The sequence below is a fragment of the Phalacrocorax aristotelis genome, chromosome 1, assembly GCF_949628215.1.
Source record: "Phalacrocorax aristotelis chromosome 1, bGulAri2.1, whole genome shotgun sequence".
Classification (NCBI taxonomy): Eukaryota; Metazoa; Chordata; class Aves; order Suliformes; family Phalacrocoracidae; genus Phalacrocorax; species Phalacrocorax aristotelis.
The window spans coordinates 132,930,589-132,956,643 of NC_134276.1; the positions used below are offsets into that span (position 1 = coordinate 132,930,589).

Below are 26,055 nucleotides of genomic sequence, written 5' to 3' on the forward strand. Positions count from 1 at the left end.
TGTGCTTTTCCCATTCTTTTAGAGCCTATTCACGAATGAGCTCTAATTTTCCAGGTGGTTTGCTCTTCCTTTGGAATCACATATAGAACCCTGAAAACTGTGGAGTTGACATTTCTATGGCTTATCTGCAGCCATCACATACTTTTCAGCTGAATGCAGGCACTTTTAACCTGTTACCGCCAGCTGCAACGTTTTAGTGATCCCAAAGCAAGTAATAAAATAGCAGTCTGTCAGCCAGATGAACGCGTGCTATTCACGAATACTACAAGAACCTCCTGTTCTCCACGTGCCTTCACAACGACTCTCCTCTCGGGCCAGAGACCCGTAGTCTGCTGCAGGGTGGGCTGCAGCTGTTGTTAGTGCTGAAATCGCTTACCCTGTCTGCAGTTCAACGAGATGAACGGTGAACAGGACACCAACACCGCAGCAGAACTGCTGATCTAAGTCTATGCAACGTATTTGTTGACTCTGTGACATAGTTTTAATGGTAGATTATAACATTAGACATACTTGTGCAGTATATGCACGTACCAAAGCCCGTGCTGGCATGCCCGCCCCCTCCGCCACCGGTGGCACGCCAGGGAGGGAGCGCTAGGCTCGGGAAGGGGCCCAGGAGCTGCGGGAGAAGGGCAGGGCGGGGCGAAGCCGGCAGCCGCGCAGTGACCCGGGTGACGGCGCCCGGCAGTGACACGGAGATGAGCCAGCGCCGCCCCCGCGGCTGCACGTGAAGAGTTGAAGCCGCCCGGGCGCAGCTCCAGCTGCACCGACATGTCGCCTGCTGTGGGGTGGGCGGGTAGCGGGAGGGACCCGAGTGGCCAGGCCCACGGCCTCTGGCCCTTTAAGGCGCTCTACTGCGGCGCTCGCGGGGTGCCTGGCCCTTTAAGAGCTGGCCCCGCCCTCCCGCCCCGTGAGCCCTGCGAGCCCCGGCAGCCCCAGGTACGGTACGGGGCGGGGGGAGCCGTGCCGCGCCGCGGTGTGTCGCGCCGTCCCCTCCTCTCCCCTTCTCTCCCCTCCCCTCCCGTCCCCTCCGCCCGCCCGGGTGGGGCGGGGGTCCCGCCGCCCGGGCGGCTGGCGGGGGGCGGGGGCGCGGCGCTCATAGAGGAGGCCGCGGCCTTGCCGTCCTGGCGAGCGGGTATCCTGTCCCGGTCCGGCGGCGGGGTCAGAGCGGAGGGAGTCGCGGAGGGGGTCCCGCTCCCCGGGGTGGCCGGGGCCGGCGGGTGGAGGCCCTTCCTGGCCATGGCAGCCGTGCCCGCCCGGGCTGCGCTCCGCCTGGCGGAGCCGGCGGGGGAGTTGGTACCTTGGCGCCGTGCCTCGGAGCCCGGCCCCCGCCCCTGCGGGCTCTGGCCTGAGCTCAGGGCCTCCCGGCCTGGGTAGACGGCAGGCTCCCGGGCCCGCAGGGAACTGGGGGCTGGCGGGTGGCAGCCGGGTCGGGGCCCAGCGCTGGGCGCCCCGGCAGCCGGTCGCTCTGCGTGGTGTTTACCCGGTGTCTGTGCTGCCCCGGAGCCAGGTGCAGGCCCGGTGGGGTTTGACGCCGACCGTCCGTCCCCGCCTGGCGCCATGGCCATGAGGGAGCTGGTGGAACCAGAGTGTGGGGGCTCCAACCCCCTCATGAAGCTGGCCGGCCACTTCACCCAGGACAAAGCATTGCGGCAGGAAGGGCTTCAGGGCCCGCTGGCCTGGCCGCCTGGGGTTCCCGGATCTGCAGCCGTGAGTGTTGCTGGTTGCTCTGCTTGCTGACCCGGGGCTGGGTCAGTCAGCACGGGATGGGGGGATGTGTGCTGGTTGAAGGGGGGCATAGGGTGAACAGTACGGGGGCACTGTTAGCGTAGATAGTTGTGGTGTTGCTTTTTTTTCCTGGGGAAAGAGGCCACGGGGTCACCCAGTTTGTCCTACAGTGTTGTGGGGTGAGGGCCTGTTTGTGGAAGCAGCGTTTATGGGTGCTCAGAGGATGTTGGTGGCAGCGGTAAGCTGAACGCCTTACTGTCACAGGCCCTAACCTAGAAAGTGGTGGGAGGCGTGTTGGACAGTGTCACTCAAGGTATTCCTGCTCCTTTTGCTTCCACGTAAGCAGGCAGCTAATGCAAGAAAATGCTGATAGCCTAAGTTTAAGCAAGTGGAAGATGTAACCTAATCGGGTCACTGGAGAGGGGTATGGGGTCAAAGCTGTTGGGATAATTGCCCACTATTCCCTGTAGGTATCCAAACCATTGGGAGTGGCCACCGAAGATGAGGTAAGGACAGATTGATGCATGTCCTTACTGCTTTTCTCATCAACACTGTTTTCTATTTTTCCCTTTACCTGATATTAATATTTCCTTCTGACAAGCCCATTTCTTTCTCTCATGCTCCATGGCTCTGCCTGTTCATCTTCTATGCTATGTTTGTAATCCACCTCTGTCTTTGGCAGCTGGTTGGAGAGTTCCTGCAAGAGCAGAATGCCCCTTTACTGTCCCGTGCACCCCAGACCTTTAAGATGGATGACTTGTTGGCTGAGATGCAAGAGATTGAACAGTCAAGCTTCCGACAGGCACCTCAGCGAGGTGAGGAGAGTTAGAGTTGGTAGAGAGCTGGAAAGGGTCCTGGGGTTTTTGTTAACCTCCTAGCAGGCTGATTCCCATCTGTTCAGCACTTGTGAGATTTTATCTGGAGTATTGTTTCCAGATTTGGGCTTCCCAGTACCCTGACATACTGCAACAAGTCCAGTGGAGATCAGTAAGGTATTCAGGGACTGTAATACGTGGTGTAAGAGGAAAGGCTGAGGCAACTGTGTTTGTTCAGCCTGGGGGAGTAGAGTGTCTAGTTGCTATCTTCAGCAGCCACAGTCAGGATCTTCACAGCAATACCCAGCAAAAGGTCAAGGAGCAATGGACACAAGTTGAGGAAAGGGGAACTGACTAGATGTAAGGAGACATTTCTTCCCTTGGAGGGTGGTTCAGTACTGGAACAGGTGCCTAGGGAGGCTGGGGAATTGCTGGCCTTAGACAAGTTCAGACGTTACCTGATGAATGCCCTGAGCAACCTAATGTGTAGTGTTAACCTGCTATCGGAACACTAGCAACCTCTAGAGATTCCTTCCAAGTGGAATCTTTCTGTGATCTTACTCTAACAAAGAGAAAGGGAAAGATCAGAGGTGATTAGGGCTAGCCTGGAACACTTAAATGACTCCTTTGAGTCCTCCAGTTGTCACTTCTGTTTTTTTCTTCTTGTAGCTCCAGGTGTGGCAGCCCTGGCACTGTCTGAAAACTGGACTCAGGAGTTCTTGGCTGCAGCAGATAGTGCTGGTGAAGTCTCTTCAGATTACAATGAAGCTGACTGGTCACAGGAGTTTATTGCTGAAGTGACAGGTGAAGGGTCCCTTTAGGAATTACCGTCAAGATGTTGCCCAGTCATATGCCTGTGTGTAGTGGAGAGTTACTGAATATGAAATGGGAGTAATGCTTTGGGCCCAGCAGTCGGTGTTTACTGTAGCAGCTTTAACGGGGAGGGTGGGGGAGTGGGGAAAGGTGCTTTGCGATGGCTTAGCCAAATTGTGAGCAGTGTGGTGTGGAAGCTTTTATTCAGGTGTAAGGGTCTCTTGTTTTCAGCTTAGGTTATTTGGAGAACTTAGAAGCAGGCTATTCAAGCTGCTTTTATAAAAATTATGATGTACTGATGCAAATTCTGGAGATGGTCTGGTACTGCTTCTTGCTTACATATTCTCTAACTCCCTCTCTTAAGGCTAAATTTGCCTTTGGTATAAAGGTAAATATTGTTTAATGTGCTTCAGCCAAATACTTTTTGTCAGTTTCATGGGGATAGAGGGATGTTGCACCTTGGAAATGTGCAAAGTGAATGTTTCTGACCCAAAGGTTAAGTTTTCAGTTTCAAGGAAGCCAGTAGTTTATCTGAAAAGCCATCCTGCGTTGTGTATAGAGCTGGGGCTGGAATAGGGTCCTGTTACCATCCATGACCTAATCTGGAAGTTATGAGTAAGATTTAAATGGATGCTATTCTCTTCTCCAGGAGAGGCCACTGTAGAGAGCCAGGTAGTCCCATTTTTTGACCTTTACTCTTAATGCTTCTGGAAATATAAATCAGCATTTACAAAAGTCTCTGAGAAAGTTCTGAGGAAAACCTGGTGCTTTGTAGGCTGTGCTTTTGACAGAGACTTGTAGTGTGTTGCTATTTTTCTTGACCTACATAGTATCCCACATGCAGCAGATGAATAGGTTGTGAAAATAAAGTAGAAAATCCTGAGGTTAATGTCACCACAATGGCATCTGTATTAATACACAGTCTGAACCTAAGGCTTGATTTTTACATCAGAATAAACAAAATTAGAAGAAACAAGTGTAAACAAATTTTCAAGACTTTTCTCTGTGTGTTAGCTGTGTGTAAAGTGGAGAGAGCAAAATCTGTAGTTAATCTGACTGATGGTCTGCCTGTATTACTCTTCTCCCCATTCTTCCTGATGTCTTGTGTAGATCCACTGTCTGTGTCTCCTGCCAAGTGGGCAGAAGAGTACCTAGAGCAGTCAGAGGAGAAACTGTGGCTTGGGGAATCAGAAGACCAGTCTTTGGCAGATAAATGGTGAGTCTGTCTTCTCAAGACTAGTTATTGCTGCTAGGCACTTGGGTGGGTGAAGTTTTTGGATAGGCAATAGAAATCTGCTAGGGCCTGAATGCTTTTGAGTCATTTAACCTGAATTGATGTTCTCAGGCCTTTGGTTTCAGAGAAGAGAGGAGAAAACGCTTGGAGGCTGACGTTTAAGAGGTCCTAGCTTTTCTATTTTCTAGTTCCAGGAAGATATTGTGATCATGTAGGCTAACTTAATCTCATGCCTAATGCAGAGCTCCTTAAAGTGATTTTAGGAGTGAGTTCTGGAACTTCTAATCAAGCAGAACTTTTTTCCACCGCAGATGCTTTTTAGTTTTGAAAATCTCAAATACTAGGCTCTACTAGTTGTGAACTTTCATCCTTTTGTTCTCCCTATCAGACAAGCCACATCCAGCCTTTCCTCTGTATGTTTCTAGATTCAGCCTTCCAGACCTTACTCTAATGTGTTTTTTTGTAGTAGATTAAAGAACAGTCTATTACTACAGATGTTCTCTGAATAGGTAGGTACCTGTTGACTGCATTCAAGTTTTTCAATTAAAGAAGCAAAACACAAGCAAACAATTCAGGCTTCTTAGATCTTTCCCTAAAAGAGATTATCAATATTTGGATTCTCCTTCCTTTTCTGATACCTTTCTGCAAATGTGGACATCCCTGAGTTATCACTGCCAGTTCTAAAGACTTCACCAAGACTGAATGTAGTGGTAACACCTGCAACTGGTCCTATCCTGCTGTAAGCCAGACAACATACTGAGTTGTGTGCTTGCTATGAGCCCTCAATCCTCTGCGGAGTTGATGCTTTTCCAAGATACTGTTCCTCTTCCATGAGCATGACCTACTTTCTTTGTTCCTAGATATATGGCCTTGTTTTTGGTAGTGCTAAAACTTGCAATGTCTGATAGCATGTAAGCTTACCAAAGAATCCGGACAGTTCTGCGGAACTGTGCTGTCATTGTAGTTGATTAATTCTGCTACTGTTTGTGTCAGTCACTTGCACAGTTAACCTAGTATCAATTTTGAAATTTTACAGATGGATAAAGGTACTGAATCACTTAGAACCCCAGCATCTTTGATGAGGCATTGTATCCCTCAGTACTGTTGTCTGGCCCATTGTGTAGACTGTTGATAGTGAAAGAGTTTGCTGTTCCCTGGTATCAGGCTACCTTTTTCCCTTTTACTTCCTCTGAACACAGGTATGAGGAATATCAGCCTGAGGATGATCTTAAGAAAACTGTTAGTGATTTCCTCTCAAAAGTGGATGATCCAAAACTCAAGAACTCTGAGGTAAGAAATTCCCTGACTGGGGCTGACAGATATCTAGTGTGAATAAGGGCTGTGGGGATTTGGGAAGGGGAAAGACAGTGACAGAATAAAGCTTCCTGCTGTCCCATGTTCCCATTTCTTCCCTCATTCGTATAAGTTGAACCCTACAGTCCACTGTAGATACTATCCATCTCTACCACATTACTCTCCACCTTTTCAGACTTTCCGTGCTGACTTTGCAGAGAGAAGCCCTTTTATTGAAGGGGGGTGGGAATGAGTAGAGGGCTTGTTGGCAAAGCATCTGCCCAGCTCCACCCTTGTTTCATTTCTCTGCCACAGTTCCTAAAGTTTGTCCGCCAGATCGGAGATGGGAGGGTATCGATCGAAGCTAATCAGGTGACCCACAGAGACCAAGATCAGGCAGAGCAATGGGCAGCTGAGTTTATACAGCAGCAGGTAGGAGCCCCAGCCCTATGTGCTCTGAAGGAGGAAGACTTTTTGCCACAGTGCACAGTCTGGGGGAGAGGGAGAATGGCAAGTCCAACTCTCAGCAATACTCTACTAATAACTAGGCTGGGGGAGGCAAGGGAGGGGCTGTTGGGCTCTTCTTAGCAGAGTCTAGCTAGAAGCTGGGAAGGTATTTGGGCAGTGTGAGTTTCCTCATCTCCTGTAGCACCTGGGAGGAAGGGGGTACCCAAATGAACTCTCTTCTGCTTTACAGGCCATCAGTTCTTGCTGATGGGAAGGAGGGGTCATCACAGACCCTCCTGCTGTTTTGGGATGTGCCCTGAGGTTGCCAGATTCTAAAAAGAAAGGTGTGTTTCTGTTTCCAATCTCCCAGGGGGCATCCGATGCCTGGGTGGATCAGTTTGCACAATCTGGGAACATGTCAGCTCTTGATACGGAATTTGAGCAGGCAAAGACTGCTGTGGAGGTAAAACTGATGGAGGAGGAGGGCTGGAGTACCACCTGAGAGCCCATGGTAGGGTTACCTCTCTCCTTTGCATGCTGTGAGAAGGGCGAGAAACATTTAAGAGGGTGCTCTCTGGGTTGTCTATAGAGCTCAGTTAATAGTTGAGGTACTCTAGTCACATTCTGTTCTCCCTTCAGTCAGATGTGGATTTCTGGGACAAACTCCAGGCAGAATGGGAGGAGATGGCTAAGAGAGATGCAGAAGCTCACCCTTGGCTCTCTGACTATGAAGACCTCAGCTCCTCATCATATGACAAGGTAATACAGAATAGGGTCTCTCAGCCCTAGCACTGTGATGGACTGCCTTGAGGAGACTGGCAGTACATCTGCCTTGCAGGTGAGCTCCACAGACCCCAAATGCTGCTAGCATTCCTTCTCACACTGATCTTCTGCTGTCACTTGCACCCTCATCCCAGATTATCTAGAGGTTAAACAAATACTGTTTTCACTTGTGCTTGTCTACTGGTGCTGTCTAGTTCTTGCCCAACACCAAATGCCAGTTAGTGCTGGGGTTCTTTGCAATGAGTGCAAGTGTTGTTGCCCACCCCCCAAGCTGATAGGATTCATGTCAGATGTTTAGTTTCTGTTGCAACTTCTTCCAGGTCTGGTTTAGGGGAATTTTACAGCACAGAGCAGGCAGGCAGAAAAGCCATTGTCCTCTGATCTGCTGTGAATTAACAGAGGATGCAGTGCTTTCTGGTCTGCAGTTTGAGTGTTTCTGATGCAGCAAGACTAGACTGTGCTGTACTGTAGAGAGTGCTTTTCTCCCTAAGCCTCTCCTAGCATTAGCCCCTGCCTGTCTTCCCTGCTAGGGTTACCAGTTTGAGGAAGATAATCCCATGAGAGACCACCCGGATGCATTTGAAGAGGGGCGGAAGCGCTTGGAGGAAGGTGACCTCCCAAATGCTGTCTTGCTTTTTGAGGCTGCAGTGCAACAGAAGCCAGATCATATGGAGGTGAGTGAGAGCAGAGATAATAGGCCTTGGCCAGGTGTCCTGCTACTTGGATTCTTACTTTGTGATGTGTAAGGGTGTGTGTAGAAAACTCGCTTTAGTGTTAGGAGCTGTGCAGGTTGTATGAAAACATCTCATTTTTCTGTGGCTCTGGGTATGTAGCTAATGTATATGAATCCCCAGGAGAGCTGTGGGCAAGGAGGTTTATGACTAAGGTCAGTTACAAAAAGTGTAAAGGCTCTGGCCCAGAGCTGTGTTGTAAAATCTTTGGAGTACAGGAGACTGCGTGGAGCTGACAAGGAGTTCTCATCTCTTAAGTTGCTTCTGTGGAAGTCATAAAGACATTTGCAAGTTTGGAGATGCTTATGGCAGGTAACTGCTTTCAATATCTGTACTAAAGACTAATTCTGAGCAGCTTGTTAGACTAGGGGTCCTGGTTAGGTCTTCCGTCTAGATGCCAGGAGAATATGTAACCCAAAAGGGTTGAGAGAGATGGCTTGGGTGTCATCACAGTCTTCATTTGATGCTGTGGGCCAGAGAATGATTGTTATACTGAAGACAAGTTTCTAGTTCCTAATTCATTGAATACTTATTTCCATAAAGCACTTCAGCTTCTGCAGGATGGATTGAGAAATGGGATAATCTGTGCACCTTTCTCCAGAGGTAAAGGACCTGGATATCCTCAGGAGGAAGAGGAAGAATGCAAGTACATCCATGTTGTCCGTTTCTGGAGTGCCTGCCTCAAGGACCCAGAGATGATGCATTCTCAGTGTGTCTGATTCAAGCCCTGCTAACTGTATATGATCAGAAATAAGTAATTTGTTTATCCTGAGGCTTAGATGAGAGTGATCTCTCAGAACAAAGGTTCTTGGCTTTTGGGAATACAGGTATCTAACTTTCTAGAGTACTGCGAATAGGTGAAAAGTAAGCAGAGGTTTTGGAGATCTACTTTAGCTTTAAAGTGGTCAAAAGGTTTTGCTAGTATTCTTTTAGAATCGGCACTCTTCTCTTAGGCAGTGTGGGCTGCATGCTGAGCATAATGGAGAGGTAGTTAAAACCTTAGGGGAAAAAACCTTGGGTCAATTCTGGCTAGCTGTATTGAAAACATTCTGAACTCTTCTGTTGTGACTCTGCAGAAAGTACAGAAGTCAAGACTTTGCAAATGGTACAGTTATCAAATAGACTTGAACAGTTGCTCTGAAGGAAATGTCATGGTTGCTTTGGTCCAAATCACAACTTTACCTTGAATCTCAGCTCTTCTGCCTGCAGAACACCATGCAGTTTACCACTGGTCAGCTCTTCTTGAGTTGCAGTTAGCTATATGGTGAGGCATTAGAGATTTAAGACAGTAGATTGCCTCTTGCTTGTGGTGGCTTGTGCAGTGTGTCTGGGTCTTTGCTAATGAAACAATTTCTTTCCTTAAGATAGTGGATACTATTCAAAAAGTGGGTACTTCATGCTGACAATCCTGCTGACTATGTGGCCTGTCTTTGAGCAATGGGCATGGTTGTCAACATAAAGTGAACAGGTACTTTGGATTTAGTGCCTTAATTAATTATTCCCTATGTCAGCAGCCTGGAGATGGAAGTGGTTTTTGTGTACTGATGTCATGATGATTGAAGATTCAGTAAAATAACAGTTCTTCTACAGTCAGGTCTGACAGTCAACTCCCAAGATTATCAGTTGCTAGTGGACCACTGCACAAGCTTATACAGCTGCCTACCTTGGGGTCTCATTATTAGTGATGCTACTATGCCGTTTTGTTCTTAAGAAATGAGATCTGCTTTCCCTCCTTCCTCTGCAGTTTGACAACAGTTAGAAGTGTAAAGTGGGGATTCTGTGAATTAAAAGTGTAAAACTGCCAACAGTTGCTTTGTGATAGATCTCCAGGTAGATATTAACTATTCTTTTCACTGTAAGAACATCAGTTTTATTGGCCTTGAAGACCTATGTGCCACAAAGTCTATATGTCTTACAAAAGATACTTATCTCTGTAGCTAATGTGTATACTTGCATATATTTGGCCTCACTCTAAAAACATGTGTGGGATAATACCATGGATTTAATCTCTGTGCCTGTGGTTTGTCGGCTGATCTCTTTCTATGGATGTGAAGGAGTCTGACTTTGTGCATCTTTATCTTCTCCAGGCCTGGCAATATCTGGGAACCACCCAAGCAGAGAATGAACAGGAGCTTTTGGCAATCAGCGCCCTCAGACAGTGAGTGTTGTGGAAGAGCTGCAGAGCATGACTCTGTCTAGTGCATAGTGCCACAAGGGTCATATGGCCACCATGGTGTGCTCTGTCTTGATTGTGTTACCTCCTGTACCTGGGTGTATCCCAGACTGATTTAATACTGTATTCACTTTTCTTTCTTTGACCTGAAGGTGCTTGGAACTGCAGCCTGGGAACCTCACAGCACTTATGGCTTTAGCGGTCAGCTTCACCAACGAGTCCTTGCAGAAGCAGGCATGTGAGACCCTGCGGGACTGGCTACGCCATAAACCGGACTACGCCCACCTGCTGGAGAAGGAACTGCAGGAGAGTGTCTCGGGGACAAACCTGGGGCCTTCTAAGCATGTCCTAGGTTCCCTGCTGTCTGAGTAAGTTAGGGTTACAAATTTCAGCCTTCACCTGAAAGGCTTCTTGGAGGGTTGGGAATGTTCCAGGCAGGAGCAGGGGGAGAAACCCAAGGCCAGCTCTCTCCACAGTACACCAATATCCTTGTTCTGTGCTTTTCCAGCTCGCTGTTCATGGAGGTGAAAGAGCTGTTCTTAGCAGCTGTGCGCAGCAACCCCTCAACTGTGGATCCAGATGTTCAGTGTGGCCTGGGTGTCCTTTTCAACCTTAGTGGCGAGTATGAAAAGGCTGTGGATTGCTTCAGTGCCGCGCTCAGTGTGCGCCCCAATGTAAGAAAGGGAAGACTGTGGATGCTGGAGGTACCTGGAAGTTTAGGGGTGAAGGTTTGGGTGGAGGTGCTGCTTGTAGGAGAGGTACATTTTTGGACTGGAGGAATAAGATAGACATATGGGGAAGGGATCGTTGGCTTGGAGCTTAAAAAGGTCTAGTTTATCTCAACCCTTTCTCTCTGTCCCCTCCTCTAGGACCATCTTCTGTGGAACAAGCTTGGTGCCACCCTGGCCAATGGGAATCGGAGTGAGGAAGCTGTGGCTGCATATCGTCGGGCACTGGAGCTCCAGCCAGGATACATCCGCTCTCGCTATAACTTGGGCATCAGTTGCATCAACTTAGGTGCCCACCGGTGAGCACAGGATGGGCAGATCTGCTGTGACCCATGAATGTGCATGTGTTTGTGGGAGAGACTGTGGTAGGTTACTAGGGCAGTGCCACACTGCCTGCAGCCTTCCCTTGGCATAGGAAGGCCAAGCAAGAGTGTGGACTCTGCCCTGAGATCAGAGTGTCATGCAGATACAGTTGGAGTAGGGGACATCTGGAATTCAGTTACTGTTAAGGGGGAAAAGGGGGAATCTCTAGTGATTCTGGAGCAGGGCAGGATCTGGTGAAGAGGTGAAACTGTTTTGGAGGGGAAGTACTTTAGAAGTAAATGGGGGAAGGGAGTATGAGATGTACAGTCTTCTCCAATAAGCATGTGTATGTTCTCATGTTGACAGTGAGGCTGTGGAGCACTTCTTAGAGGCTTTGCACATGCAGCAGAAGAGCCGTGGTCCGCGGGGGCAGCAAGGCGCTATGTCTGACAACATCTGGAGCACCCTCCGCATGGCCCTCTCCATGCTGGGGCAGAGTGACCTGTATGGGGCAGCTGATGCCCATGATCTTCCCACACTGCTTCAGGCATTTGGCCTCCAGCAGTGACTCTGGGATGGGCTCCCCTGCGAGTGCAGGGTTGGCCCAGCCCAGCAGTGACCTTCCTTAGAGAGAAAATGTTCACTAGGGTTCACATGTATCTTTGCTCTGGTAGGGCAGATCATTGGCAACTCTCTTCAAGGACCTCCTGCTGAAGTGTGCAACTTCCCCTACCTGTCTGTTGTGGCCTGAGCATCTGAGTGGTTCATGTTATCACCTCCATGGCTGAGTGACACTCTCCTGGTAGGCAGATGATCAAAGTGGGGAGGACAGCAACATCCAGCCCTCTTGCCCAATGCCCAGCTTGGCTATGAGACCTTATGACAGCCATTCTGCAGAGGCTACCTGCTGAATGCAACCTGGATGCAGGTTGCTTTGGTGAGGTGGGATTGCCATTTGGTGAAAGGGTGAAAAATTCTGGGTTTTGAACATGCTTCCCCCATGTATGTGCTTGCATGTGTGTATATGGGTTGCTAGGGAAGACTGGGGGCAGCAGTCCCCTTTTCTGGGTACTGGTAACTTCATAGTACAGCCTCCTAATGAAGCTTTTAAAAATGGAGTACTTGTGCTAGCGAGACAGGTGGAGCCCCTTAGCCTGTCAGGGTAAGAGGAGATCCTAGAGTTCAGGCTTGAGGGAATGTGATAGGAATGAAAGTCTAAAATATAACCTCCCCTCCCAGAATATGGTGAGGGAAGGGTTAAGTCTTAATATTCACTTGATCATCTGTCACTGTTTTCATATGTGCAGAAGTTCCCCATCTTGTGTGTAACTGAATCTTGTTAATTATAAATATCTGTATATGATTTTATTGGGGAAAATGTTTTTTAATTGTAAAGTATTTTGTATAATAAGGGGGGGGTGAATTAAAATTGCCAAAACAACATCTTTCTCTGTACCTCTGTTGGAGCTGCATGCAGGGGGTAGTATAGATCTCGGGCAGGGGGGTGGGGGTGGGGTGGGGGGAGGTATAAGCCTACTGGTTTTCTAAAGATAGATCAGAGTCTCTCTGTTTCTGTCTCCCTTTTGACCCAGGTTTTGTTTTATTGATAGCTCATATGCAAATGAAGCTTAAAGGACCTAATTTTGCCATATCTTCAGACTTCAGTTCTGTGAGCCAGCAGAAGAGCCTCCCTGTGCCAAAAGTGCTCTTTTTCCTTGCTTAGGTTTAGGGGTCAGTGAAGCACTTTTTTCATTTTCTTTCTATCTGCAGTGAGGGAAGCTGTGTCACATTTTATCACCTCTTTGAGGAACCTGACTGCTGCAGTAGTCAAGACCAGGAGCTTAGGCAGGGAGCACTTACCCTTCAACTCTTCCACAAGGCACCTGTTTCTTCATACCTCTACACCTGTTTTTCTCTTGCTACTGTAACAATCAGGAGCAGAAAGTGTGTGCAAAGAATAGCTCTGCTGTATGTTTTCTGATCTTTAGTTTCCCCTGTGTCTCCCATCCACTCCTGTGGTACTGAAACCTAGGTGCACTGTTCTGAAATTGCTGTAATGCATGCAAAACAACTTGATGCGTGTGCTGTCTAAAAGGAAGACAAACACTGGTTCTGCATCCTGCTCACACACAGAGCTCTTGGTCAGAAGTTGTGCCTTTTGGTTTTTACTGATCTCAATCCTTCTGTCAGATTCTTCTCTGCTCAGCAGAAGAAAATATGATTGTGTATGCTGTTCCTCACTTGCTGTCCAGGTGTTCCACCTTCCCCAATTCTCTGCTGTCCATCTCGCCACTGCATGTTTGCTGCACCATGTTCTTCTCTGTTCACACTCCCATTATCAGTGCTTGGCCTTTCCTTTTACTCATCCTCAAGCACCATTAATGCTTCTCCTTGGCTTCCTAGTTGTCTCAATTTCCCTTGCCATTTGGCTTAATGTCTTTGACTTTGCACTTGGTGTCCTTCCCTATCACACATCCCTTCCTGTCCCTGCAGCTAGAGTAGGCTGTCACCATTTGTTCTCTTTCCCTGTAAATCATTCTTGCTTTCTTCCCTCCCTCCCTCCCACCTTAAATTATCTCATAGCATCTGTGCTACCTTTGCTGAGGCCAGGTCTTCACCTAGACACTAGGCCCTATTTTTTTTTTTCCAGGGCTGAGTGAAGATTGAGCTGCCTCTGTCCAGACCATGTCTAACCTTGTCCTGTTAAGAACTGTCTTTGGAAACAAATTGTTGGTGTGGGGAACAGCAGCTGTCCAATTGTATCTGCATTCTGGTTCCAGTTCACACCTTTTGCCTGCCCTCTGCAACCCTGTCTCTGGCCTCCTCTGAACCAGGCTTGCACTGGGGCTCTTTAAGTATCTTGATCCTAGTTTGCCTTTCCAGCCACATCCACATCTGTTTCCAAGCTCTGTTGTGCAGCGAGGGGTAGGTAATAGGTGCTGAGCATTTTAGGTAAGGCAGTGCAGGATGTTTGGAGGTCTCTAATCCAACCCCTGCTCACAAGAGTCCTGACTTGAATGCTAGATCTTAGCTGAGGACCTTATAAATGATAGTGCTCTGCAATCGTTGTACTTAATGTACTTTCCCCAGGATACAGAATAGTGGCAGGGCCTATCACCAGTAAAAGTATGTGATGGATCCCAGCAGGCCCTTCTTTGTTCTTTACCAAATCCATGGGCGTTACAGGACACAAACTAGATCTTTCATCAGGCCCTAAGCATGTGGTCAAAGGGGGTGGTTCAGTACATATTCTTCCACTCATAGTTCTTGCTATGTTTCTGCTATATTTATTCCTTCAGTGTTATATTTATTTGCTGTTTAAGGCCCCAAGAAGTCTTAGAATCTCTTGTCTCTTGGTGTTGGCCTTACTCAACACCTGGCTGGGAGATACCAGCAAATGAAAATTTGTGCTTTGAGATTCTTATACCTGTAGCCACAGTGTTCCTCATTAGCTTCCATACTCGTCAATGAAGTGAGTGTGCTGCCACTGTATACTCTACCACTGCAGTTTCCTCATCTTGAGCTGTTGAGCTTCATTATGATCCTGGATTTTCTTGAGTTACAACTCCCTGATCTCTTGTTTTGGGTCCCAGGCTCCTTCCTCTTTTGCCTGTGTGAACTGAAGTCTTTCTAGTCTGGCAGGGGCTTCAGACCAGTCCTTCTCTAGAGGAGTGCTCTGGGGGTAGTGACCTGAAGTGGGTGTTCATGGGAAGAGTGTAAGGGCAAGCATATAGTGAGTACTCTTGTATTCTCTAGGAATCTGCTGCTTTAAAGGCTGCCTGACCCAGAAGTTGCATCAGTATGCTTGTTTAATAGCCTTTGGTAAATTTGGTCTTTACGATTTTTAAACCAGGTGGTGCATTTGGCCTCTAAAATGTCTTGTGGACACACAGAAGAATTGCGTTTAGATATCTAAAGTGTTGTCTTTTAAGCCTGGTACATCATCTTTTGTGATCTCCTACTTCTGGTACTGTAGGACATAGCAAATAATATGCTTCTAATATGGTCCGTGCCTCCCAGGGGGAGCCCTTTCCCTACTTCTGTACCCCATGCTTCTGTATCTCTTCTACTTTTACTGTATTATTGCCCATATTTCCTTCATGCCCTAGCCTGCCTCTTTTTCCTCCTCGTTAGTTGGTCCTTGAATCTCAGAAATCTTTTGGTAGGCCAGTCTGCTACTGAGGAAGGACTGAAAGCATCACAGCAGCTCTTCTACCTGCAGCGGCAAAGAAGAAACAGAAACAGGCCAGCAAGACAGACCACTTTGTCAGAGCAGACTCTGGCAACTTCTCCATAGGGTAGTTCCTTTCTGCGTAGGCATGTTTCCTTCCTCTCACAAAAGATGAGAAACCTTTTGCTGGTCAGCATTATACTTAGTATGACAAAGCATTGTCTGGTATTTTCTGATGCTTTTGGATGCCTGATGTGAAACCTTAAAACTCTGTAACTGTCTATGACTTTAGGAAGAGTTGTAGGGCATAGAGATCCTCTGAAAATCAGTGCTGGATGGGTAGGGTTTCTTGAAACTTTTCCAATTTCTCTGTTGCGTTTCTTGGGCAGAAGGTGACACCTGGTGTTGAGTCGAGGGCAGGTCAGTCTGTCACACTCTTAATTGGACCAGGCAACTAAAGGGTTTAGGAGCACAACCTGCTAATAAAACATGAGAGGAACAAAATGCTGGATGCATTTTTCTGAACGTGTGACACTTGTGAGCTGGAGAGGTTTTCCCAGCCAAATGTGATGCTGTGAAGCCAGGACCTTTTGAGGATCCTTGACTTTTTTTTTGTTTGGTTGGGGTTTTTTTTGTTTTTGGGGTTTTTTTTCTTCCCCTGGTAGTAAGCGCCTAATTAGACTGGGCCTTTGTGTTTGTGGAGTCCAGCTTAGCAACCATGCCATGGAAACCCATTTGCACACTTGTTAAACATGGGGACAGAAAGCAACCCAGTTGAGTTTCTGACATTTTGAACTAAAACAATTATTAATGGATAGTCTGTTGCCTTTTCCTTTGTCTGGGAAGGGGAGACTTTGGGAAGGAAATAATAGTTAGAAAAGCTCTTCCCTTTCCTTTCTGGCTTCTGTGTCTTGTCAAGTGAGACTGAGAAGGTTTTTGTCAGTCTGTATTTGCTATGCCTCTCTTTCCAGCACATCTTTTGTGGACCTCCCTCCCAGTGCTGTGAGTGGATATGCAGCACTCATCCACTAGGATGCCATCATCCCACTTCTAGTCTTTGCTGAAAATGTAGTGTTGTTCAGTCCACTTCATTGAGCACTTGCAATTGGGGAGTGGCAAACAAAGAGGGAAAAGAAGGGGAGTTTGTGTGAGATACAGGAGGCATCTTTTTTTTTCCCCTCAAGGTTTTGGCAGTGATTGCATTAATTGGTGGGTGGGCTGTTCATAGCTTGGGCTTCTGTGGTCTAGTTGCATGTTCCTGTGTTGCATTTTTGGGGCTGTTTTATTTGAGAAATGGAAGTCTTAGAGCCAAAAGTGAGAAAGAGACTCTTTGTGATGAAGAATTACTTTACCAGTCCTAACACCTACTAAGAGAGTAGAAATTAAAAAACAAAACCAAAACAAAACACAAAAACCCCTCCAGAACAAAGAAATCAGTGTCCTGCTGCCTTGAGGTCAAAACTACTAGACAAAATAGCAGTCAGAAACTGGGGAGGTGCAGTTTGTTCGTGTGATGTTTGTTACTTTAGAATAAGGGGTTTAAAAAAAAAAAGGAATAAAAAGATGAGTAATTACTGAGATACAAACTAAGGTATCCACTGTGGTGGAGAGGGTGGGAACACAAGAAGACATGCAGGGGGATGGAGTTTGTTAATTTGATTTTTCTACTATTTTAAGTTTTCCAGCATTGTGAAGTGGGTGCATACGTGACATCCACAGCTTTAAGTGAAACTGTTTTATCGCCCTGCAATCTAGTGGAAAATATACTCCAACAGCGCAATGATGATGAAGCCAACCACAGAGGAAATAAAAGTAAATAAATACATAAGACTCTTGATGTATTTGGAAATGATTCTATGGGAGAACAATAACAAAAAAAATCCCTCACTTTTAAGTCTCAAAAAAAAAAAAGAAAACCAGTTTTATGAAAAAGATAAAAATATTTTATTCTGATTGGGAGCAAAAATTACTAAGTCTTAATTTGTTCAAATGTTTTTTGCATAATGTATTTCTGCACATTTTTCAAAGACTCTCACACTGTCTTTTTGAGATCTTGAGATACTGCTCTATCAGTAGGAACCCGGTGTGGGAAACATAATTTCCTGTAAGAAAAAACTCTCACAAAACTGAAACACAAAAAACCGCCCCCCCAAGCCATAAATATTACCAATCTCAAACTCCTAGCCTTGCCCTGTGGTATTCTGCTTTGTTCAGTGGCTTACTTCCTTGTGCGTATGCTTTCCATATACGTGAGACGAGCAACACTGAAATCCATTTAGTTTTCAATCCCAGTAACACTAGTAAAGGTGGTCATTAGAGCCAGGAGCTCATTTCTTTCTGTGAGCTTAGGAATGTTTATACAGAGACCCCAAGCAGGGGTCCCTGAAGTATCCTACAGCAGGGTTCATTGTAACAGTGACTCTGAAAGAAGCTTTGCTGGTCAAAGGTTGACATTTGAGGTCATTATATTTAATGACAGCCTAGAGCAGTAGCTGCTCTGTAGCTGTAAGCACAGCTATGTATTTCTTTCTTGGGAGTTCTGGTGTATGAAGAACTGGCTCGTAGCTTCTATCTCCTTGGTTTGCCTCAGAGGACTGCTCACAGTGCCTGGCCAGTCTGCCCATACCCAAGGTATATTTAAGACCTACTGCTACCAAGCCTGTGGGTAATTGATTTTCTTGCTCCAATAACTACTAAATCTCATCGGAGTCCTTGTTACGAGCTTTCTCACATCTGGTGGTAAGGGAGGGAATGCTTTCCTCTGAGGGTGGATCAGCACCTGGAAAGGCTTGGAGATGTTCAGGAGTCACCTGGGCAAAGGGCTGAGCAGCCCCAGGTAAGTTTAGATTCAGCCCAGCTATGAGGAGGGGAGTTGTACTCAAGACCTCCAGAGGTCCCTTCCCACCTATATCTTTCTGTGAAGCTAAACAGCTAATCATTTGCTTTCCCTGGCAGGGCAGCTTGTTCATTCTTTTACACTGTTATCATTCATCAGACTGTTGCTTGATTTCAAAATTCAGACACGGCTAAGGCAAAATAAGCCTTTAAAGGAGGTCTCTTCTTTTTACTGCTGTGGGTATTTGGAGGATGTAGATTGCTCTTGAACTAATGAAGATTCCATTGTTTCCTCCCACTGTAGTACAGCATGCCAGCCGATTAATGTGTCTGAAAATATATTACAGAGTAAACCTGCAATATGAAAACAAGCAAAAATACTGCCACTGTAGCTCTGCCAGAGCCTCCTTGCCCAGCTTTACCAACTCTGCATCCCTGAGGCTGCTCAAATGGCTATTTAGGTGAGAAGGGGTAAAGTGAATTTAAAAAAAACTACTTGAAGGCCACCTCTGTCACCTGAATATCTCACACAGAAACCCTTTAGAAAACTGACCTTGTGTATTATATGTGCTTCCCAGGTAAGCAAAAACGTAAACTGCAGCAAGCAAAAAAATTCTACAGCCCACGCATTACAAAATACTTTGATATGTTTTTATTACTGTGATTAAGCTGGCTTCTGGAGAAGAAAGACAAATAAGAATCAAAGCTCTAACATTTATCAAGATGCTCGCTCGTCAATGGACTTTTGAACCAGAGCAACAAGATGACTGGTTGTAGGAAGATTAAAACCAAAATGAAGTAGTTAGTGATTTTTGACCCCTGAGGGTAATATGGGCCATTTCTCAGTTCTGTTAACTGGGGTGTTTCACAAGACTTCTGTGCAAGCTATAAATATAGGCAATTGAGCTGCCTCTCACACACAGCAGCACTGGACTGAAGGAAGTGCCATCAATTCTCCCCATCCAAGAAGCTAATATCAAGGTGAGTTGCACGCTTCTTACATGCAAACTTTCAGTGTCTTCTTGGGCAGCTACTGTGAATTGCAGTTGGAGAGAAAGAGGTTTAAGTGTTGGGATGAGAGCTGCAACATGTATGTGAGGGTCTGATGTCTGTATTTGCAGAAACTTAACACATCTTTCAGGTGATGAGAAGGCAGCTGCAGGATAAACATGCCTTACAAAAGGAGAGGGTGGAAAGAGTCATTGCTACAAAATTCCAAGGGGTGAAAGTGAGAATATTTTACAAATTAATCTTGGGCATAGGATCTTTATGTTGTGTCAGCAAAATTAACTGGCTTGTTATTATTATTACTTTTTCTGTAGGCAGAAGGTCATTATAGTAGTGCTCAGTCAATAAATTAAAGTTTGGGTAGCCACAGCCTCCATAAATACAATTATAACTCTGAAAAAATGCTTAAATGTTTTTGATCACGTAGTGAGACTTTTTTTTAAAGTGAGATTTAAGTGAGGGGTTTTTTTAATGATGATTATGTTGCTCAGGTCTTGCAATTTTAGTCTGACTTTTAATCTTACTTACTGATCTTCTGCCATTCCTTCACAGAATCAACCAGAGTAACTGCTTCTTTCCCTCAAATATATTTGCCCTGAAATCTAAAACTTTGCTTTGATGACTGTTGCGTGATTTAGAAAGGGAGCTGTTATCTTAATTGGCTGCTCATTTCTGTTCCTGCAGCTGTTACTAATAAATACTGTGGTTCTTTGTCTGATTCCAGATGACTTTGTGTGGAATTAGTATTTGTTACAGTGCTACAAAAGGACATTCACAACCTGAAATTTAGTCTGACTCAAAGAGCTGATGCTTTGAACTTGATTGCTTCTCAGCTTATAAGAGAAGGAATCTCTTGATTTCAATAGAATTTAATATAAAAAGAGAAAGGAAGTATTTCGGTGAGTCTAAAAGTTCAGTTCTGGCCTTAACAGAATAGATTTTTTCCCTATTTACAGTACAAAATGCCCTTTCATTTAGAAAATAATTTAATGTCTCACTACTTCTTTACTTGTAATATTATGTGGATCATGGAATCTAGCCAAACAACAAATGCCAATTTCTAAAATAATTCTCAAATGCAGTGTCAATTATCAACTGAAAGATTTATCACCAGTTATATATTTTATTTCATTATTATTTAGGATATACCAATAATATGTTAAACTAAATGCTCAGGTGTCCCTTGCACATATACATAAACCAACACACACCCCTAAATAAAACTGGACAGTTTTGGTGTACATATCTCATTTTACTTTTTTCTTCCAAATTAAAATTTCTATATTATGCCCTCACTCTTTTCCAGCTGCTTCTATATTTATCCTCTGCTAAAAATGTTTTACTCTTCCTTTTTTCCTTTCCCCCCTCTCTCCAGCATTTTGTGTCTGGTGCGAAAAGGCTTGTTACAAGCATTGCTTATTTTCTGGTTTCCTTTTCTGCAGGTTGTCACCCAGCTCCTACAGCAAGAAATCCGAACTACAGAAGTCCTACTGAGATGGGAAAAATAATTGTTTATGAGCATGCCAACTTCCAGGGTTACTCCAAAGAATTCACTGGTGACATTGCCAATCTAAAAGATGTAGATTGGAATGATTGTGTCTCCTCAGTAAAAGTAATTGGCCAGCCTTGGGTGGCTTATGAGCACCACAACTACACAGGCCAGTTACTGGTATTTGAGGAGGGAGAACATGGCTTTGTTGGTCAGCAGATGAATGACAAGATCACTTCTCTGAAGGTCATCACTGAAAATCTGCACAATCCCCAAATCACTCTCTATGAACACGCCCATTATCAAGGGAAGAGCAGGGTGATAAAAGAACCAACCAATCTGGGTAGGGGACATGACAATGACACCATATCTTCTCACAAAGTCCAGAGAGGTGCCTGGCTATTGTGTGAACACAGTGATGGCAGTGGTTTTTGTTACATTGCGCGAGAACATGAACACCTTCCAGATTACAATGCAATCAATTTCAATGACAAGCTTTCATTTCTGCGTCCCCTTCTTCCTGGCAGGGATTGTGGTTGTTAGACTGCAAACCCTGCAATCCTGAGGGAACGTTGCACCTGCAGCTAGCATTCCAATGTCCTGTACTATGTAATGTAAAATAGCATTGCATGTTGCTTCTGCTGCTAGATGCATAAACAAAATGTGAGCATATAACCAGCATCACTCACTTTGTAATTTGTTTTACAACACTCCTGCTTTACCATGGCCTCTGCCATTTTGTGTATTTCATTTAGTGTTGTTGCCATTAAAGAAGCTATTGAAAGCAACAATGGGTCTATTTTATGTATTGTTCGTGGTTTAATATAGGTGAATATTGACCTTTCATGATGAGATATCTCTATGTGTTCAGAGAACGGTTCACACCATCATTGGTAAACATTCTTCATGGACCTCCTGAAAGATTTTACCTCATTCCATTCTCACTTGTCAGTAACAATGGGTTCAGGCTTGACTCAACCAGACTTAAAGTCTTGGTGAGTATTGCTGTGATCCCAGCCAAACTCTCACCTGCAGACTTTACTTATTTATCACAAGATTGATTGTATCTCAAGGCATTGATCATACTAATGATAAAGTCTACTACTGCTCTCAATTATGTAATCAAACAGAAAGTTTTGATAAATTTGAATTGATTGATTTGTTGATTACAATAGGAAAACCTGTCTGATTTTTTTAAACCTTTTTTATCTTGATATGAGATGAGGTATCATTTTGAAATCACTGTGTTTCAACCAGAACAGGAAATTCCCTTTCTTCTAGAGGAAATTCCTTTTATTCTAAAGGAAATTCCCTTTCTTCTTCATTGTAAAGGTGTTTTACCATTGTAACTAACTCGAGAGTCACTACTTGGTGTGTTCTACCACAGGCCAGACTTAAATGCTATATCAGGTAGCTCAGGGCCCTCCCAACACACAAAGCAGTGCCAGGGGTTATTGGTGCTACAAGCACACGAGGAATCCCAGCAGACCCTTCTTTGTCCTTTACTGATTCCATGGGCATCACAGGACACAAACTGGATCTTTCATAGGTCAAAGAGGCAAATGGAGGATGAAGATGCAAGCTGCAAGAAGTGGCAAGCCACAGGAAAAGGGTTGCTTAAGCATCTGTAGTTCAGTGTTTTGCAAGCCCCAGAGCAGCCTGGAGAACAACCTACTGAACTGTTCAGTGTTCTTGTAGGATTGTGACTCTGTATGTTTCCTCTGAACCTCCAAAGCAGTGCATTAAAAGCTATATGACAGAGTCAACTTCAAAATACAAGGCCTTCTTGCAAACATGGGATCACTAGCTACTTCAAGACCTGTTTTGCCATGTACAAGTTTACCTCCAGAGCACACAGTTGCAGTTCTGTGTCATTACTGTCTAACAGCAGCTGTACTCTCTGAGCCATGTATTATGACAGTTGTCACGCAGCTCCACATTGCAATGTTTATATAGCTGTGTGCTGAGCTCATGTTTGCTATGTTTTTCTTGTATTTATAGCTAAAAAAGAAGCCCAGAACATGCTGCACTATCATCTGCTGGGCTTTGTTCCTATTTTGAAACAAACACGGCAGGCTGTGCTCACATATCAACCACTTGTGTTCCTCTGCTAGGCTCATGTGGACAGATGCATTGGTGATAGCTCAGTCTCCATGTGTTTTGGGACACTTCTTACTGCTTTGCAGCCACTTTCAGGTTTCCTTGTTCTATTCACCAAACATCATCTTTTAATGGGATTTAAAACTTAATTTTAAAGAACATGGAGCATTCTCCCTACTCTAGGCAAAAATAATTCGGAAACACTGACCACTCTCCAGACAAAGCCAGGTGTGCCCAAAGAAAGGCGATAGTGTATTGGGAAGGAGAAAGCAAGCACTGGTATGTTCAAATGTGGGCTGTAGCAATGGTATTGGTGCTAGTATGCAGTGTTTCAGCCTTCTCAGTAAGGTAAATTAGACTGTGCAGAGCTCTGCTTTGTTACCGCTAGACTTCTTTGAGAGGGCCCAGGCACAGACTTTGGGCAGTATATAACAAAGCTGCAAAACACCAATGCACTTTATGTTTTTTTCCCCTGTATTAATGCAACTCTCCAATATTAATACCTTTTGGAGTGGCAAATCAAGATGCAAATGTCATGTTCCACCCAAACCAATTTGAGGAACAAATGATTTTGGAAGTCTTATTGAATTGCCTTGGTCAGGTCTGAGGGAGCCCCTTCAGCATCTCAGCATAGTAGTGATGTTAAATGGGCACTGTTAATAGGAGAAAGATTACTTAGGATGTCTCTCATTATCTTTCCTAGGAAATACCCCCAATGATAGTTCCTTTGTGAAAAATGCCATTTCCTAAAGAAGAAAGAAGGTATTATCTTATTTTCTTGGCATATATAATTGGAAGTTTATTTACAGCTCTGAATCAGATAATTATTACCTCTGAGTTTTCCCTCTGTTTCTTTTGGGCAAAGAAAAGACTACATTACCTCCCAAAGTTGCTGTTACTCTGTGATTTTAGCCTGTTCATATTCCTGACTGTCTTTGGTTCTCCTGGCCACCAGAGAGGGGCTTTTCTTTATTTTGTGGGTGGAGGGGCTAGTTGCTCTTAGGGTGCAGTGCACTTGTTAGGGTGCAGGCAATTTCTACACTGCTTAGATAGCAGTGCCCTTGAAATCATATTCTCTAATCATCCTCGCCCCTCACCCTTGCGGGAGGCTTTAAGAGGCATCTCAGAAGGACATTACATGCTCCCTGGCATTCCGTACTGTATTTCTCACGTAATGTGCATCCCTATAAAAAAGTACTGTATGACACTCTTGCTCAGGAAAGACTAGAGCACTGGTATCCAATCTGCCTTCAACACAGGGATAAACAGTATCTGGAGGACCTGTTAAACTAGGACCCTGTTAAACTAGGCATGATACAGAGTAAAAAGACTGCTTCCAAAATAAAAAATCAGTAAAAAACTTTCACAGAGGGGATTACTACTAATCCACACTGAAGTGCAAATGGACATTTGAACAGAATGCTGAGTAAGGAAGGCTTGTAACCTGTGTTATACTAAAAGGAGATGTCTAGAGAAGAAGGCTCGAACACCATGGGTGTAACTAAGAGGTGATACATAAACAGACTGAACTTTTCTCTGCTTGGTTAGAAATGTCTGCAGAACAAGTTCAGGCATGTTTGCATAACCACAGAATATAAAATTTGGGCTTAAGGTCAGATCTTGTCTTCCTAGAAATAGGGTGATGATTACTCATTAACCACTTATTTTATATGAATGCCGTGTTGCATTGCTGATTAGATAACAGGTTGTTTGGAAAACTTTCCTGGAGCTGATTCCTCACGCTGATTCTGCTCTCAGCTCATGGCTGGGCTTGGTGCAGTGATGGATAGTGACTCTTGCCTGACAGTACACCAAGTAACTTCCCTTCCATCTGTGGTGTTTAAAGTAAGAAATACATTTGGCATGACTGCTGTGGTTTAGCCCTAGTCAGCAACCAAGCACCCCACAGCTGCTCGCTCACTCTCCCCTGGTGGGATGGGGAGAGAATCAGAAGAGTAAAAGTGTGGGAACGTGTGCATTGAGATAAAGGCAGTTTAATAGGCAAAGCAAAAGCCGTGTGTGCAAGCAAAGCAAACCAAGGCATTCATTCACTACCTGCCATGGGCAGGCAGGTGTTCAGCCATCTCCAGGAAAGCAGGGCTCCATCACGTGTAACAGTTACTCGGGAAGACAAATGCCATCACTCCAAATGTCCCCCCTTCTTTCTTCTTCCCCCAGCTTTATATACTGAGCATAATTCATATGGTGTGGGATATCCCTTTGGTCAGTTGGGGTCAGCTGTCCCAGCTGTGTCCCCTCCCAACTCCTTGTACACCAGGAGAGCATGGGAAGCTGAAAATGTCCTTGACTAGTGTGAGCGCTACTTAGCAACAACTAAAACATATGTTTTCAGCACAAATCCAAAACATAGCTCCATACTAGCTACTGCAAAGAAAATTAACTCTATCCCAGCTGAAACCAGGTCAATGACTTATAGACTCTAGATCCAAGTTTCATCCAGAAAATATTGCATAAAAGATAAAATCTTTAAATCCCTGTGTACAATCATTAACTAAAAAGTACATTCCTCCTCTCTTCAAAACTATGTAACACACACATCACATCACTGCTTACTTCCTGTTTTTTTCCCCCTTACTTACACCTGCAGTTACTGTTGCGCATATGAGCACTGCTCATGCAGCAACCTATACTCAGGTGACCCCACAGGAGTAATTTGCTCTCAGAAGTGAAAATGTACAGAGCTTAAGGCAGCACAAATATTAATTTCCACAAGTTTGGAGGCACTCTGAGGAGAAGCTCCACAGAGGTTCAGCCAGCTGCATATACAACATCACAATTTTTGGCTGCCCCATTGTCCAGAGGAGAAAGATCCTGCTGAAGGACTTCAATTATAGGTTAAAGAATGCATCCTTGTTAACACTGGTTTGGCACTACACCTTGGTTCAGAGGGGAACCTATGAACAAGTTTTGAAACTCTTACTGCAAAGGAAGTACATCAGGATAGTGTAAATACTTTTACACATATTAACATGCAGGCAGTTTTTATTTCACATTTGAATGGAGAATGTAGCCATTGAATGAGGGCAGAGAGCAGCTTTCAAAATCCTGGTTAACCGCTTTGGAGTCACACAAATGTTAATATAAGGAGAGAGTAACCCATAGCCTGTGTCTCAGGGTGGAAGAAACTATGGGGCCATAAATCCAGGCAGATGATCAACACCAGGCCCATTTATTTCAGTCTTTCAGGGCTCTGACGAAGCTCCTTTGGATCAGCTGTGCAAATGAGCTGCTCTAACTCAACCTATAGTGGGAGCTCCATTGCCCAGGCAGCCCAGAATCAGAGGAGCAGAGGAAAACGACAAGACAGTATATTCTGTTGCACAGATCTTAATCTCTTTTTTTTGGCTGAATGATTAAACATTCACTTGGGGAAACTCAAGCTGTTT

At 45.1% G+C, this 26,055-nt stretch overlaps 1 protein-coding gene and 1 long non-coding RNA gene across 7 annotated transcripts; both read left to right on the plus strand.

Annotated features, from left to right (window-relative positions):
* Positions 1–670: 670 nt before the first annotated feature.
* PEX5 (peroxisomal biogenesis factor 5) lies at positions 671–12,486 on the plus strand. 6 transcript variants are annotated; one of them, XM_075109324.1, is made up of 16 exons: positions 671–936; positions 1,508–1,707; positions 2,196–2,231; positions 2,408–2,540; positions 3,210–3,344; positions 4,464–4,569; positions 5,787–5,877; positions 6,196–6,312; positions 6,698–6,790; positions 6,967–7,086; positions 7,641–7,784; positions 9,929–9,999; positions 10,167–10,382; positions 10,523–10,688; positions 10,884–11,041; positions 11,412–12,486. In XM_075109324.1, exons 2-16 carry the CDS (start codon positions 1,558–1,560, stop codon positions 11,611–11,613), a joined length of 1,938 nt encoding a protein of 645 aa, XP_074965425.1. In that variant the 5' UTR covers positions 671–936; positions 1,508–1,557; the 3' UTR covers positions 11,614–12,486. The 6 variants fall into 6 exon arrangements, with proteins under 6 accessions (XP_074965425.1, XP_074965407.1, XP_074965417.1 ...); XM_075109340.1 differs by having other exon boundaries at positions 807–936; positions 1,504–1,707; XM_075109348.1 differs by lacking the exon at positions 671–936 and adding an exon at positions 953–1,132.
* A 5,822-nt stretch (positions 12,487–18,308) lies between these two features.
* Positions 18,309–21,339, plus strand: LOC142064571 (uncharacterized). Its single transcript, XR_012663157.1, has 2 exons — positions 18,309–19,032; positions 20,502–21,339. It is a non-coding gene; the product is annotated as an uncharacterized LOC142064571 (long non-coding RNA).
* Positions 21,340–26,055: the final 4,716 nt, after the last annotated feature.